At 40.0% G+C, this 15,234-nt stretch overlaps 1 protein-coding gene across 2 annotated transcripts in view; it reads right to left on the reverse strand.

The window, feature by feature from the left end:
* Positions 1–9,098: 9,098 nt before the first annotated feature.
* COL4A1 (collagen type IV alpha 1 chain) overlaps positions 9,099–15,234 on the reverse strand; it is a 131,198-nt gene continuing 125,062 nt past the window's right edge. For both annotated transcript variants that reach the window (XM_071807305.1, XM_065829657.2), the window contains 2 exons: positions 14,473–14,645; positions 9,099–12,059 (listed from right to left, as the gene is read on the reverse strand). In XM_071807305.1, the coding sequence (XP_071663406.1) occupies positions 11,978–12,059; positions 14,473–14,645 (255 nt within the window). In that variant the 3' untranslated portion in view covers positions 9,099–11,977. The remainder of the gene's footprint in view (positions 12,060–14,472; positions 14,646–15,234) is intronic.

Here is a 15,234-nt window from a genome sequence, read left to right on the forward strand (position 1 = left end):
TCAGCATTTCAGAAGGAATCTCTTTATACAGCTGTAAAATACAAACAGTAATTGGCAGAATTGTGGACGTAACAACAGCAGTGGGCATGGACGTGGCCTCAGAGAAGGCACTGACTGCATGAAGAATCTGGGCTCAAGCTCTGCTCCCAGCCCGTGGCTCATGGGCATCTTTACCTCAGCTCATCCACCTGCGAAAGAGGGATGATCAATCACGTTGCAAAAGCCTGGAGCAAATGGCCTTATGTAAGGTTGAAAGCTTGGCATCAGATGACATTTTTTGTGTTTATGGTGCACTTTGATGTGGCCACTGAGAAAGGATGAGAGCAGTAGGTAAGGAAGCAAGCCAGGTGCTTTCTCGGGACACCCAGATGGCAATATGCACCGTGTCAATGATGTCAAGAGAACATATATTTCCTGCTTCACAGGAAAATCGGTCATCCAAGCAATTTTTGCTCCATGATGTTTAACTGAAGTCCTTTCTGGTTAAAATGTAAGAAAACTACATTTTTTACTGGGTACAATTAGTTTTTTCTGAGAACATATCCCAAAAAGTTATCTCAAATGTATGCATTTTTTTATACTTCAAAAGACTTCTGGCAATTCATGTCCATAAAGCAGTAGATAACAAGATAGAAGAAGACCTACAAAATTGAAAGATTAAAAGTAGTTCTTAAAAAGCCAACTGACTTTCCCATGTATGAAAAAAACTAAGTGGCAAGCTTTTCACAGAGAGAAACCCTTGGTGATAAGCAAAAGGCATGAAGCTGTGTAATTGTTCCAGGGAAGTTAATATTAAAAGGGACACTCCAAGCTAGGTTGTATCTTTTTGAAGAAAAGGCTTTTGTTGTTTGTCCTTGCTATTTAAACCTTTTCCAAGCAGATTAAGAGGATGAAAATTAATTCAATCAGCAGTTGATAGTCTACCCTTAGAAAAAGGGCAGACTTGGTGTATGTGTAGTAGAGGAACATGAGAGTAAAGAGCCTTACTCTGCACCATAATTCCTGCTTTACTGTAAGAAAACAAGACATCTTCGCATCTTTTTGTGGAGCATTTTACTTGCTTCCATGTTTCCACATGGCTGCTTTTGTTGCCTTGTTGAAAGAGGACTTCTTTTGTTGCAGGAAATATTATTTGGCCTGTTGTTCTCAGAATTAACTTCTAGGCAGGACTAGATGAGTATGTGCCCCTAATATTGACACATGGATGCTCCACCACTCTGAAGCAAAGAAAAGGAGGAGACATTATGTGGCATTGTGGTGTTTGTCTCTGAATAGTCTGTTGAGGCAAAGGACAGGGAGAGAAAGATACTTGGACTAACACATGGGACACATTGAAGAGAACAAGACTTTGTTGGGATTTTTAACTGTTATGTTGATAACAGAGAGCAAAGGTCGGAACAGAGAGTGGCTGAAAAGGCACAGGTCTCTTCAGTTTGCTTTTCTTTCATCAGGAAAACACACTGTACAATCAGCCATGGCTTTCAACAACAAACTGGTTAGAGATGAGTCACTAAAATGAATAATCCTTTGTAATCTCTACGAAAAACATCCTGTTAGCGTTGCCGTCTTCTAGGAATTGTTGCAACAGGGGCAGCAACAGCATTAAGCACTTAAACATGTCCCAGCAGTACAAGTTTACTGCAGCAGAATCTCTCTGTTGGTAATGAATCTCCTCCTTACAAAAATAAAATAATACTCCTTTTCTGTATTTATTTGTAACAAGCCCTTCAGGATCCACCAATGATACAGCTATTTTTATAAATTAAAATCTAGATCAACTCACAGCATACACTGAGGATTAAATAAAAGTAAGGATCACAAGTTCACCAAGAGAGGGCTGGAATGCCTCTGCTATGAGGACAGGTTGAAAGAGTTGGGGTTGTTCAGCCTGGAGAAGAGAAGGCTCTGGGAGATCTTATTGTGGCCTTTCAGTACTCGAAAAGGGCCCGTAAGAAAGATGGGGATAGACTTTTTAGCAGGGCCTGTTGTGATAGGACAAGGGGTAATGGTTTTAAACTAAAAGAGGGGAGATTCAGGCTAGACATGAGGAAGAAATTTTTTACAGTGAGGGTGGTGAAACACTGGCCCAGGTTGCCCAGAGAGGTGGGAGATGCCCCATCCCTGGAGACATTCCAGACCAGGCTGGACGGGCCTCTGAGCAACCTGATCTAGTTGAAGATGTCCCTGCTCATTGCAGGGGCTTGGACCAGATGACTTTGAAGGTCACTTCCAGCCTGAAATTCTGTGATTCTATGATCGGACCAAAGCCTGTTTTCAATGCCTATCACTGAGAGCATTACGCTTCTTTCAAAAAGTCCTCTAGAGACTAAGAATCCTGTAGACTCAACGGTGTCCTTTCTGTGCTTTACAGTGCAATGCTGTGCCTTTTTCAAAATGTGAATGATTCTAGGAAGTGATTAAAATATGTAGGATATTCTTTGTGGTAGAAGGCTGAAACCTTTGCTTTCAATACCAAATGCAAAAAGGCTGTCAGCTATAAAGAATGAAAAAGCTATCCAGCTACCTGACAGGAATGATTAGTCTCATGAGCTGTGAAAATTGCTAGAGGAGGCAGATGACTGCTTTGTTTTGCCCACAATACTTAAAATGGCAAGAGCTTGCTAAAATATTTAGTGTTAATAAAAACTGATTACAAGCTCCCAAAGGTCTCCTTTCCAGAGTGCGAGTTCAAGAAGACCACCTCCTTTCATTGCTCTGTCACGTTAAGATATCTAAAAGATGTTGAAGGTGATACAACAGAGAACCCAAAGGAGACATCCTCGATTAATCTCAAATAAATGACAAGGCTTTATCACCAACAGGTGGCCTAGCAGTGCTTGTTTTGAACCTTTATTTTGAAATACATCATAAGGGATCTTTCGAGGTGCTCAGGCCCCACCAGCCCTGCTCCCCTGGACTAGCACTGACTTGAGCAGAAGCAGAGCGGGATGACACCAGCTGTATTTGCACGGTGGCGCAGGTGTTGTATTTGTAGGCCTTGCACCCCGACTGTGTCCCAACCCCAGAGCAAATTCACCCTGTGATGCACCCACCGGTCCCTAGTCCCTGACTGTCCAGACCATGAACCTGCTGGAGCTCACTACCAGCTTGTCAGCCCTTTTCTGTGCCTCTGGGCTTCTTCCCAAAAGCAAGCGGGGTGGAGAGGGAACAGTCCACACCTGTATCTCTGTTCAAAGGTGGAGCTGAGTCAGAGCTAAAATTTGCACCTAGATCTCTCCAGCTCTTGGCACATCTCCCACCTTACTTAAGCAATTAAAAACAGGACTTCTTAGCTCTTATACATTAGGTTCACCCTTCTCTCAGCTGAATTTTAACCATGTTTTGCACAGGTAGTAAAGATTATGGGATAATAGTTCTTAGATGCAAAATAGATATAAAATAACCTTTGATAACATATATATTATCCATAATAAAAATCCCACTAAAACATGGAAGGGCAATATCTGAAACTACAGATAAGGCCAGCAGCTGTGCATTTCTTTCCAGTAAGTGCTAGCACAGTTCAGGATGGCAAGAGTTTTAGCTCTTCAGTCCTGCCAGCTCAGGCAATCCCATCAAATAACTATGCAAATTTTTCAGGCCTTAACTCTTAATGGTTTTTGGACCTACAGTTTTATTGAAAAAACAGCTCAAAATCTCCCTCCTTTGATGGTTATAAAGGACTCTCCAGGCTGAATAATTTTACAGCAAATTTACACCCAATTTACTAAGTCTCTTTTCTGTTGAACAGGAAGAGTTTTTAGCCTCCTTCTCGAAACTGTGTGGAGGAGTTTTACACTTCTGATCTTGAAAAAGGACAGCAGGGGATAGATCAAGGAGCACACTTTTAAGAGTCCATATGTCAAAACACCTCGTCATCCAGAACATCCTCTCCTAGCCATCATTTCTCCTTCTATACTGACCCTTCCTGGAGCCCGAAGAAAAAGAGAGTAAGTGATACTCTGCCTTTACTGAAAACAAGATATCTTGTCTCATTTTTTCTATCATTAATTCGTTTCAGGGGCTCTCCTTTGACTACCATACTTTACTAATTTTCTTCTCCTCCAGGAAAGTGACTGAGAAGACAGAAAGCAACTCTAATCAGGTGCCTCCTTTCATATTATTTGACATCTTATATACAATACCCACCAATCTGATCCAGCTGTCATTTTAAAATTACTGCAACTCTTTTGATTCTATATAAGAGTGTATAAAGTAAAAAGTCTAACAAATCCAATGGAATATTCAAAAACTAAACAAGTATTTATTTTTTTCATCACTGCTCAGAAGTACCAGACACTATGGGGCAGATCATGATCCAGCAGGGATAGGCCTGGTCCAGGAGTTAAGGACTGACTTATTTTCTAACTAATTGCAAGTAATTTCATTTCCATTTTTCACGCTTGTACAATAGGAGCAACGTCATTTATTTGCAATTGTAAACAACGTAGAAATATATGAATCCAAAAATCTTGTGTATTAGTTTATTCTAAATAATGTCTGAAGATAGCGACTACTGAACTCTTACGGGTTTACTTTATAACTATGTATATAAACATAACCCTTTATCTGAGTTTGTGACTGTTCACATGTTAGTATCCATCGTACTTTCGAAGCAGAAAAAAATTGGTTGTCGCAAGTCTAGGCAACCATATAAAATTAAATTCACTCCATAAGAATGACAAGAATGTTCTTTATTGAACCTCAGCGCCTCATGGAAAAGTCGGACGCATGTGAAAGGAGGAAGATGATCTTACATGTTCTTTCTCTTCGTACTTGCTGCCACATGATGAGTTAATATTTGATTAGAGAGTGCTGTATCTATGACACCTGTTCACCAGGGAGACCAGGCCAACAACTGATGTAATCTACCTTATTATATACTTAATGATAGAGGAGAAGTACTGCTTTTTCAGCTTCCCACGTCTGCTTTTCATTTCCTCTCCCACACATTCCTGAGGGGTCATGTTCAGTGCCTTGCGACAGCAAACAAACAGCTACAAAATCTCTCTCTCTCTGTGATTCTCTGCAATTTGCCTGAAAAAAAAAAAAAAGGAGAAAAAGTTAAAAAATTTCCACTGTGTGGTATTGTGTGTTTCTGGAAAGAAATCTACTTCTTGCTAGTAGTTATTAAAATATACATGTGTTGGCTAGATTTCTCTGACTGCAATAGGTCAGGACATAACATACAAAAAATGTGTTGGTATTAAAGCTACACGGAAGAGCTCATACTTTTCATAGCAGTGAATCAAGCGCTTGGCCATAGCTTCCAGATCCACTTAACAAGTGTTCTCTCAGACAATCTCAGACTTTGACTAGTAGGACCTACTCAATTTTTTTAGGTCAGTTCTCCGAGTGGCTGTAAGTGAAACCTTGCAGGGGCTCCAAAGCATCTCATCTGAGTAGAATCCGAATTATTCTCCTGTGATCCTCAGGTCACAGTGCCTTTCTCTAGGAAACACTGTGTTTCTGGTTTGCACCACTAGCAACCGCAGCAATCTTTGGAATCTGGATATGATTTTTGATTTCAAATGTATAAGGCTGTGTTCAGGAGAGTCTAACTCAGCCATTGCGATTGCTGTATTTTTTTCAGTTTGGTCTTCGTAACTTTTGTAGCTTTCCCACTGAGAATTCCCCATCTTTATGGGGAAGTAAGAAGTAAGAAGTAAGATTATGAGGAATCCCTCAAATTCCCTCATAACTCTAAGTGATTATAACATTTCAGATATTGTCTTTCTGTTAGTATAATCTGAATATAATCTAGAGAATATTTGCTCAAATTTCCATTTCAAATTTTTCCTTCCCATTTTAGAGAGTTCACCATCTTACCCTGAAGTAAGATTTGCCTTTGAACAGAAACGGAGAGCTGCAGTGCATTTTTATTGGAATGTCAGTATTTCTTCTCTTTTTTTTTTTCTTCTTTTCCTTTACTTTTCTCTTCTATTTTCTTTCTTTTCTTTTCTTTTCTTTTCTTTTCTTTTCTTTTCTTTTCTTTTCTTTTCTTTTCTTTTCTTTTCTTTTCTTTTCTTTTCTTTTCTTCTTTTATTTTCTTTTTCTCTTCTCTTCTCTTCTCTTCTCTTCTCTTCTCTTCTCTTCTCTTCTCTTCTCTTCTCTTCTCTTTTCTCTTCTCTTCTCTTCTCTTCTCTATCTCCCTTCTTTTTCCTTTCCTTTCCTTTCCTTTCCTTTCCTTTCCTTTCCTTTCCTTTCCTTTCCTTTCCTTTCCTTTCCTTTCCTTTCCTTTCCTTTCCTTTCCTTTCCTTTCCTTTCTCCTTTCCTTTCCTTTTTTTTTTTTAATTTTCCTTTCTCTTTTTCTTTGTCTCTTTTCTCTTTCCCTTCCCTTCCCTTCCCTTCCCTTCCTTTCCCTTCCCTTCCCTTCCCTTCCCTTCCCCTCCCTTCCTTTTTCTCCTTTCTTTTTCTAGTTTTTTTATTGGTAAAGGGAGGGCTGATAATAAAACCAGGTGTATCTTTCACTGTCCTGACCTATGTCTTTTCCTTAGTTCAGGGACAATGCTAAAATGCCTGGATGATACTCGCTTTGAACAGAGGTGGTTGACCATTCCCAGCTGCTGATCAAGGGTGGTCAAAAAATCTGTGAAAAGGCTGTAGTCAGTCTATGTGGAAATGAGAGCAAATAGTTATTTTGTCTGTAGATGTGGCTGTTGAGCTACCAAGAGCCTTCATTCACTCCTGTCTGGTACTCACCCTCTTACCTGTCAGAGTTCTCACAGACACTGCAACACACCTTCCATGCTATGACAACGGGAGGAAGAGCTAAATTTAAGTACAAAACAATACTTCCTGAGACTCTCCTGGGAATCAGTGTCTGAGCATCACAGATAGCGCGGGGATTCCCAGATACATTTTTGAAAGTGGTACACAGAAACAATTCTTGACACGTGATTCATGTGATTGCATTTCAAGTCCCTATGACTTGCCATGAGCTGCCACTTTGATCCCATCTCACAAACAGGTTCATGTCCAAAATTAGGCTGGAAAAAATGCTGCTATAATTATTTAGAGGAAATAGGAAGGGGGGAACATTTCCCACTGCCAGCTACTATGCCCACAAAGACAACAAAAGCTCTGGCAGAAGCCAGCACCGAGCATGTGCTAACACCCTCCACTTTGAACCTCTTCCAGGAACCGATGGTGAGAAATAACCACTTTGGTGTGAGCCCGAGAGTTCTAGAGAAAGCACACAGTGAGTTGCACCACTCTAAAAGCCGTGCATTAAGAATAATAAAAAGGTTTGATCAATGCTCTTTAAACTGTTTTACAAGGACTTTCTCCCTTGCCCAGGCCATTTTACATACTTATTTACTACTGTGTAAATCATACTTCATGGAGCTGAGATGACAAATGAAGCCTGCCACAACTCTGCATGAAATGTAACATGTTTTCTTAGGCGAGACAGGAGTTGACAGAGCATCAAATGATCATGTTCCATCTATAACTTTCACTCTGTCAAGTCTTCTGTCCTCTGCACGCCAATTATAATAAATATAGCTGACTGCGTATAGCCAGAGGAAAATGAAGGCAGCTCTCTAACATATGTAAAACTAAAAAATTCAGACATTTGTAAATCTTTTGGTTGTTTACATAAAAGCAACGCTCTATTCTCTTTTGTTTGAAGACAATAAGGAGTTGGAAAGGAATATATCTTTAGAAATCAACATTGAAATGTAAGTAAGAATATTCAGCTCAGAGTAACAACCTCTTACAGTGGGAGCTGAAGACAGAAGGTGGTGTCAGTAAGCCTGGCTAGGTGACTTATCTTTACCATAGGAAGCATTTCTGAGTTCATGAGAAGTAGTAGTGATTTATCCTCCCACAGGTATTAACACCTCAAGCAACACAACGAGCATATTGTTTGCTGGAGAGAAATAATCGAAAACATACACCCCCTCCTTGCATTTTTTTAGAAGGAATTTCTTCAGACACTCTGAAGGAAGAGAGTTGTTTACAAAACGTATACTTTCAGTAAATTAATTTTTGAGGTTGTTCTGTTAGCACCTCTTTCACAAATAAAATGTGGTGCTTCTTCCTCAGCTGTTAGTGATAGAAGTAAGCTTGCATATTATTTTTTTATTTATAATTATGCCATACAGACTCCCCCCCAAAAAAAAAAGAAAAAAGCTCACAATTAATATTATGTTCATACTAAAGAAACTATACTGTAGCTAGTGGATGGGTGGAATGGTTTTCTTATCTCAGTCTGAAAACAGAGAGGCTGGATTCTGCCACATGGCCGCTGGATACTGTTCTTCATAATGATTAATTATATCCCAGACCACCACTGATCTCAGCATCAGCCTAAGCGTGATATATGCATTTAAGGATCCACACTGGCCTCTCATCTTCTCAGTGTGTTACCTAATTCAGAATACGAAGCTCATAGGAAAGATTATTTCTGTATGAAGGGGCAAAAATGCAGGGGGCAGCACTACGTGAAGAGCAAAGAGAGAGGAAGACACCAAGACACTTGCAATTTCAAATTGTCTGGGGTCTTTCCATATTTTCTGTTTACAGGCTTTAGTGGGCGTCTTGGGACCCAGGTGCCTGGCCCTGTGGTCTAGATGTTTATGTTCCACCTTGTCCAGTTAGTGCAGATTTACTGCGTAAAACATGAAAAGATAGGAAAGGAATTCTCAAAAAGTCCTGCAGCTTCACGATTTCAGTCTTAAAAACTTATGGCTTTAACACAATTGCTTCTCAGGGAGCCTCACATGGGATATTCTTCTCAGGAGTCCTGTTTCACAGAAAAAAGTGTATTTCATCAAAGATACCATGATGAAAAGGATAAAAGATACAACTATAAACCATAAAGCAATCATTTGTTTCAAAATATGTACTGGATTATTTCATTATATTCTATTTTTATTTTGCCTCTGTATAGATTTTTTTCTTTTTCTGAAGACTGCTCCGTTCCTATTTCAGAAGGAAAATTGCTGGTGACTAGAATATGTCAGCACAGAGACTTGGGAAAACAGAGAACTGTCAGGCTGCTTTATATTTTAGTGGATTAGAGAACAAGGCACTTGTTAGTGTCAAGTTGTTAGTACCAATCTCACCATAAAGAGAGCACGGGCACCACCTGCTGTTTTAGAAATCTATTTATTTGGGTCATGAACGTTACTCTTCAAGTACTGCATTCAAAAACAGTCAGGCCTCCTAAACAAGCTGTACTTCTTTAGGAAAGCTTTCTCCTGAAATTTAACAATGTTAACAAATGATGTGTTTGCAGTTGCCTGTTCACACAATGAGCTGTACTGTAGCAACAACACTGACCAGAAATGACTGAATATGGAGTACTGACAGATTCTGGAAAGCAAGGAAGTGTTTTGCACTTCTTTTCTGCTTTAGTATATGGGCTCTTCCTCACCCAGGGCATCAAAATGTAGCATTCACAACATTTTCAGTATATCTGATTGGTATTTGATAACCACCAAAAAGTTTACTCACTGGCGTAAGTAGAAATAGCATCTTTAGCATGACAATAGTTTGGGTTGTTTTATGAGCTGGAGGTTATGGAATAACTAACTACTACTAGGTAAGTAAGGTATCAAACTACAGTTCAAACATTTTTTGAAAATTTTCAAAGCACCTTGTTTCCAAAATGCTCCAAGTTGAGAACACATGGGTTAGTACACACCCAGCTGCAGTGAGCAACCCCTTTACCAGCAAAAGGAATTGTATTCTTATGCACAGATTTCATTTAAATATACTTGCAGGTCTCCATAAATTCAGCTGTTTGGCAGTTCTGAGACAACTCAAATCAAGCAAATTAAATCCCTGGCTGACAAGGAGGTAAGCTGGAGAGTGCAATTAAAATGTCTGAGCAGCAGCTTGGATCCTCTGAGTTAGACAAGGCTGAATGTCTGCTTAATTCCTCCCAGAATCCCCCTATAGTCTTCTCCTCTTCTTCTGAATAACAAGTGATGCTTTGGAAAACCCTGATCAGGCCAATGAGACATGACCAGACTCCAGTATTTTAGAGACTGGTCAGGGACTTTTGTGAGGACTGGTCATTTGTAAACAAAACTATTATCTGTCAAAACTAGATTTTAAGTGAAAGTGAGCTCAGAAGAGCAGCAGCAGCCTCTTCACAAATTAGGGAAAATGACATGAAACATCAACAAATTTTGTGCTTTTGCCAAGTGAAAAGACATCACAGCCCATTTCCTCTTCAGACAACCAGAGCCAAGATTCACCTTGCCCACTTACAAGCAAAATTATACGAGATACTTCAATTTTTATCCTTTGTAATTCAGTTCTGACTTGTGCATGAGAAATTGAAGGGAAAAGTGAAAACCATGTATAACGTGATTGCTTTACGTGAGCTAAGAGGAAGTCAGCAGATTTCTGTCACATGTTCACATCAAACATATTTCAGTGATAGACGCATAACCCATGTTTTGTCTCTCGGTACCGGTTCTGACAAGGTAACAACAGAGGTGTCAGTACAGTGTCCTGTTGTCCGCTTTTGGAGATGCTTTGTACATCTGAAAGATGTGCAAAACAAAAATAATCTAGGATTGCATCAAGCTTGTGCATTTATTGGTGGCTTATTAAAAATTAATTCATTGCTGTAAATGAATGCTAATAACAAACTAGTAAAAACTTCTTCTTTTCTTCTCTTTTTTTTTTTTTACACAAATAGTTTTATTACAAACTTGAATTCTTAAGAAATACACATGTAAGAAATTACATAAAGGCCTTGGCATTTGCAAAAATCTTTTGGTATTTGCATGGTAATAGTCTATAAAACACTTTTGGACACAGATGTGCTCAAACAATTGTATCATTGCATAGAAATTCTTTAGAAATATTTCTGAGGCCACTTTGAATCTTTTCTTTTGGCACAATATTAACAAAATTAAGGCCTTATCCTTTTCAAAATCAAGTCATTCAGTGTGTGAGTAGTGTTTAAAACCCTGAAAAATATTAAATACAGAATAAAGACTATAAGCTTAAAGCAGGATGTACTATAATAAACACAAATAGCTATTAACTCGGTTTCAGTCTCTGCAACTTCAGCATTGAAATGGCCTAGGTAAAATGAACATTTCACATCATATTTTGGCATATAATATCTAATTCATGACACTGAAAAGAAGAAAACTTTTGTAAGCTTCTTTTTGAAATTATAAACTCAGCTTGATTTGCCTAGCGGTTGATATCTATATAAATTACTAAAATATTTATATATATTTTTTTTCTTGACCATTGCCGGATCATTCTTTATTCCACAGGAAAGTTTGTTCTACTGCATAAAGAAGCTGCACAGTACCAACATGGCAGAAACACGTACTTGCCTCTTTGGGAAACCAATTTGGCAATCTCTTCCAGATGTCGTCCCATTAAAACCAATAGCACTAAAGACTACGAACAGAAGCAAAGGTTTGCAGGATGGCACTCTATGTTGTGAAAAGATGGTTACATGTTGCTTAACCACAGTCTGTAATCCCAAAACTCTTTTTTTTTACATTACTATTGCTTTGTACAGGAACAATAAGTACATACCCAAGAGTCTGGGACTTTGAGACATCTAGATAACGGTAACAACAAACTTATCTGGGGAAGAAAAATGAATCTAAATATATAATACAAGAATGAGAAAGGGGGGTCAAACAGTATAAGGCAGAACTGCATACCTCCTAGCACCTTTGCATTTTTTCTGGATAAATGTTGACTTTTTATTCTATCAGTGCATTGCATTTATATAAAAAATACATATATTTTGATCAAAAGTGCCATTTGGCATGTCGACATTTGAAGCTTATCTTTGTTGTCTCTTTTCTTCTTCAGCAAGGACAGGGCCAGTAAAGCAGTGCGTGTTAGTTATGCAAGTTCCTAAAAGGCACTTTACTGTTTTCATATTGGACAACAATGAGGTACATATGATATATGTCTAGGCTTCATTGCTGTTAAAAGAATAGCACCATATTGTGTGAAATTAGTTGAAATTCAAAAGTCATTATGTTTTTCTCATACAGACTTGACAACGGCTAACATTTGAGCGCAGATCCCCTGCTTTCAGAGTTGAGGGAGTCGGTTTCCTATTAAAAACAAAGAAATGAAAAGACTCATTAGCAGCTGTTGAGAGAAACAGTTTTCAGGTTTGTAACTGGCAATACAGACTTTGCATGCAGCCAAGCACCCCTTTAAGCTGTGCCGAATTGAGAAGGTCCCCCTAAGTTCTCCAAAGAATGTTCACTTCCAAGTTTGGTCACAGAATATCACAAGATTAGTTTTGAACATTGTCCACTTTCAGTTATTTCAGAATTCAGTTCTGTCTCGAGGCTGAACCAGAAGACACTACCTGTTTAATCAGCTGTTTGAAAACATGCTGGAATTTGGGTAGTAAAATTAAAAATTAGGCAAAGAAACTGGAGACATTTGACTGCTCATGAGCTTCTGCTAACTCTTGTGACTTTACAGAACAATGAAGAGCCAGCAAAGGAAACTATGTGATGTAGTACAGAAAGACAAACCTCTAATCTGTCACAAGGAGTTACTCCTAGTAACTGGAAATAAAGCATTTTCTGACAAAAGTGTGCTTACATTTACTGCTTTTCTTTAAAAAAGATTACGAGTTTATAGGAAACTGAAGAGTATTTGTGAATTATGATAGTAGGACAGGTCCCCTGATCTGGGATTGTTTTATTAATTTGAGATACAGTTTACGCACAGAAGACGGTATGAAGTTGACAGATATCTGAGTAGGACTCAATGAATACACACAACTGTAGTGGTGACTCCTGTAAATTTTCCTCTGACCAACCTTCCTCTTTCCCACGGAGCCAGAGCTTACCCCAGTGTCGGTAAATGGGCTCTTTCAGTAGTAGCTTTCCTGACTGATAAGATTATCACAGCCCCAGTGACAATCAGTCCCGGTGTTCAATTTTTCTACCTATTCAGTTGACAACTATCCCATAAACAGTCAAAACTGGTTAAACAACTCACTTTGACTAAGACAAGGAGCATTCACACATCTAGAAGACATGAATCATAGAATAATTTGGGTTGGAAGGGACCTTTAAAGCTCATTTAGTCCAACCCCCCTGCAACGAGCAGGGACATCTGCAACTAGATCAGGTTGCTCAGAGCCCCGTCCAGCCTGGTCTGGAATGTCGCCAGGGATGGGGCATCTACCACCTCTCCTGGCAACCTGGGCCAGTGTTTCACCACCCTCATTGGAAAAAATTTCTTCCTCGTGTCTAGCCTGAATTTCCCCTCTTTTAGTTTAAAACCATTACCCCTTGTCCTATCACAACAGGCCCTGCTAAAAAGTCTGTCCCCATCTTTATTATAGGCCTCTTTTAAGCACTGAAGGGCCACAAAAGGTCTCCCCAGAGCCTTCTCTTATCCAGGGTGAACAACCCCAACTCTCTCAGCCTGTCCTCACAGCAGAGCTGTTCCAGCCCTCTGATCATTTTTGTGGCCTCCTCTGGCCCCTCTCCAACAGGTCCATGTCTTTTCTGTACTGACCACTCCAGAGCTAGATGCAGGACTCCAGGTGGGGTCTCACCAGAGCAGAGCAGAGGGGCAGAATCACTTCCCTCAAGCTGCTGGCCACACTCCTTCTGATACAGCCCAAGGCAAGATCTGCTTTCTGTGCTGCAAGTGCACATTTCCAGCTCATGTCCAGCCCTTCATCCATCAGTACCCCCAAGTCCTTCTCTGCAGGGTTGCTCTCAATCCCTTCATCACCTAGTCTGCATTGATACCGGGGTTCATCTCTCATGAAGAGATGAATGGTACAAGGAGTGGCAGCCTGGACTGCAGTGCAAGAGGATGCTTGCCCACTCTCCAGAGGGATGTCTGCTAATCAGGTAAGCTATGCAGACCTGGGAACTGGTCTATATGCTAATATATTAATCAAATTCATATGGAACAAATTAGACTGTGTTGAAAAATAGTTATGTGCAAGAGACCAGGAAAAGCCTGCAACCACTTAATTCCTGAAATTAGAAACTCAGTGGAACTGAAGAAATGCCTAAGCTCTCTGCCTTCAGCTGCATTTTATTCAGACATACTTCCTCCGGCATTAGGGAAAGGTAAATAATTGTTCAGCTCATTTAGTTCAACACCTGCACTAATTTCAAGTGGTTCTATTATGTGTTAACATCCTCTAGGGGGAATGTTATGTTCTAACTTAATTTCAATCAGCATGTCAGCCTATCCCAGTTACAACTCAATGAATACAATCAAACACAGTGGAAACGCAAACATCATTAAATTATTTTGAAAAGCAAAATACTGGGTAAAAATGACATATTGCAAACACTAATGGAAGATTCATTCATTAATTCCCCCAAAACCTATTACAATTTTTTTTTTCTGCATAGACTAACCAGTCTGGGGCACAGTCAATACTTGAACCATGTATTATATTCAAACAATACCTCTCTTATTCAGTGAGAAGGCTTTGCTGAGTCTCAAATACTGATAAATAAATCATGAACTTACTTGAACATCTCATTCCTTTCTATAGTGGCAAGCCAGAAGCTGTAAGCATTTGCATAATAATTGCAGGTGCCCCGGCCATGGCATTCAATGAAGGGAGCGCTGCGAAACTCCTCTAGGCAGGAACCGGGAGACGCCAGGGCCTGGCCAGAGCCCTCCGCACCAGCGCTGGTGTGCTAGAAAAATGCAAAAGCATCAGTCAGAGAGCAACTCTACACCTCTTCTGCTACAACACCTATTAACTCTCTTGCACAAATATTTCTTCATGTGCCTCTCCTTGTCCCCTGTTGCCTCTGTCTGCTGTTTCGCCCCCCAGCTCAAGGAGGAGCAAGAGGTGGGCTCCAGAGGTGGCACTGGGTACTCTCGCATAACAGCAGTACAAAACACCAGCAACACCAACTTCAGGGCAGCTGTACACATAGAAGTCCTTCAGGACTGACAGCAGGACCCAAGTTATCTCTATGCTAGCAACAGGCCAAGACCAGCTCTCTGGCCCAGAAGGCACATGGACTGGTTTGGTTTGTGTCTGAACAGCTTAACCCAATTCTTGCCCCACATCACAGTGGCCCTCTCTGCCACTGCTGAGTGCCAACAGCTCTGGATCCTGGCTGTTTCTCAGTCCATGGCCTGGCTGTTGACATAGACTATGAGCACAACAGGAAGCATGCTAACAAATAACCACTATGGAGGACTACAGAGTGGCTCTTCTAGGACACTCCTTGGCCCTGTTTATTTTACTAGTATAGATACAGCTAATGAAACTGG

This window comes from Patagioenas fasciata, chromosome 1, assembly GCF_037038585.1.
Source record: "Patagioenas fasciata isolate bPatFas1 chromosome 1, bPatFas1.hap1, whole genome shotgun sequence".
NCBI classification, from domain to species: Eukaryota; Metazoa; Chordata; class Aves; order Columbiformes; family Columbidae; genus Patagioenas; species Patagioenas fasciata.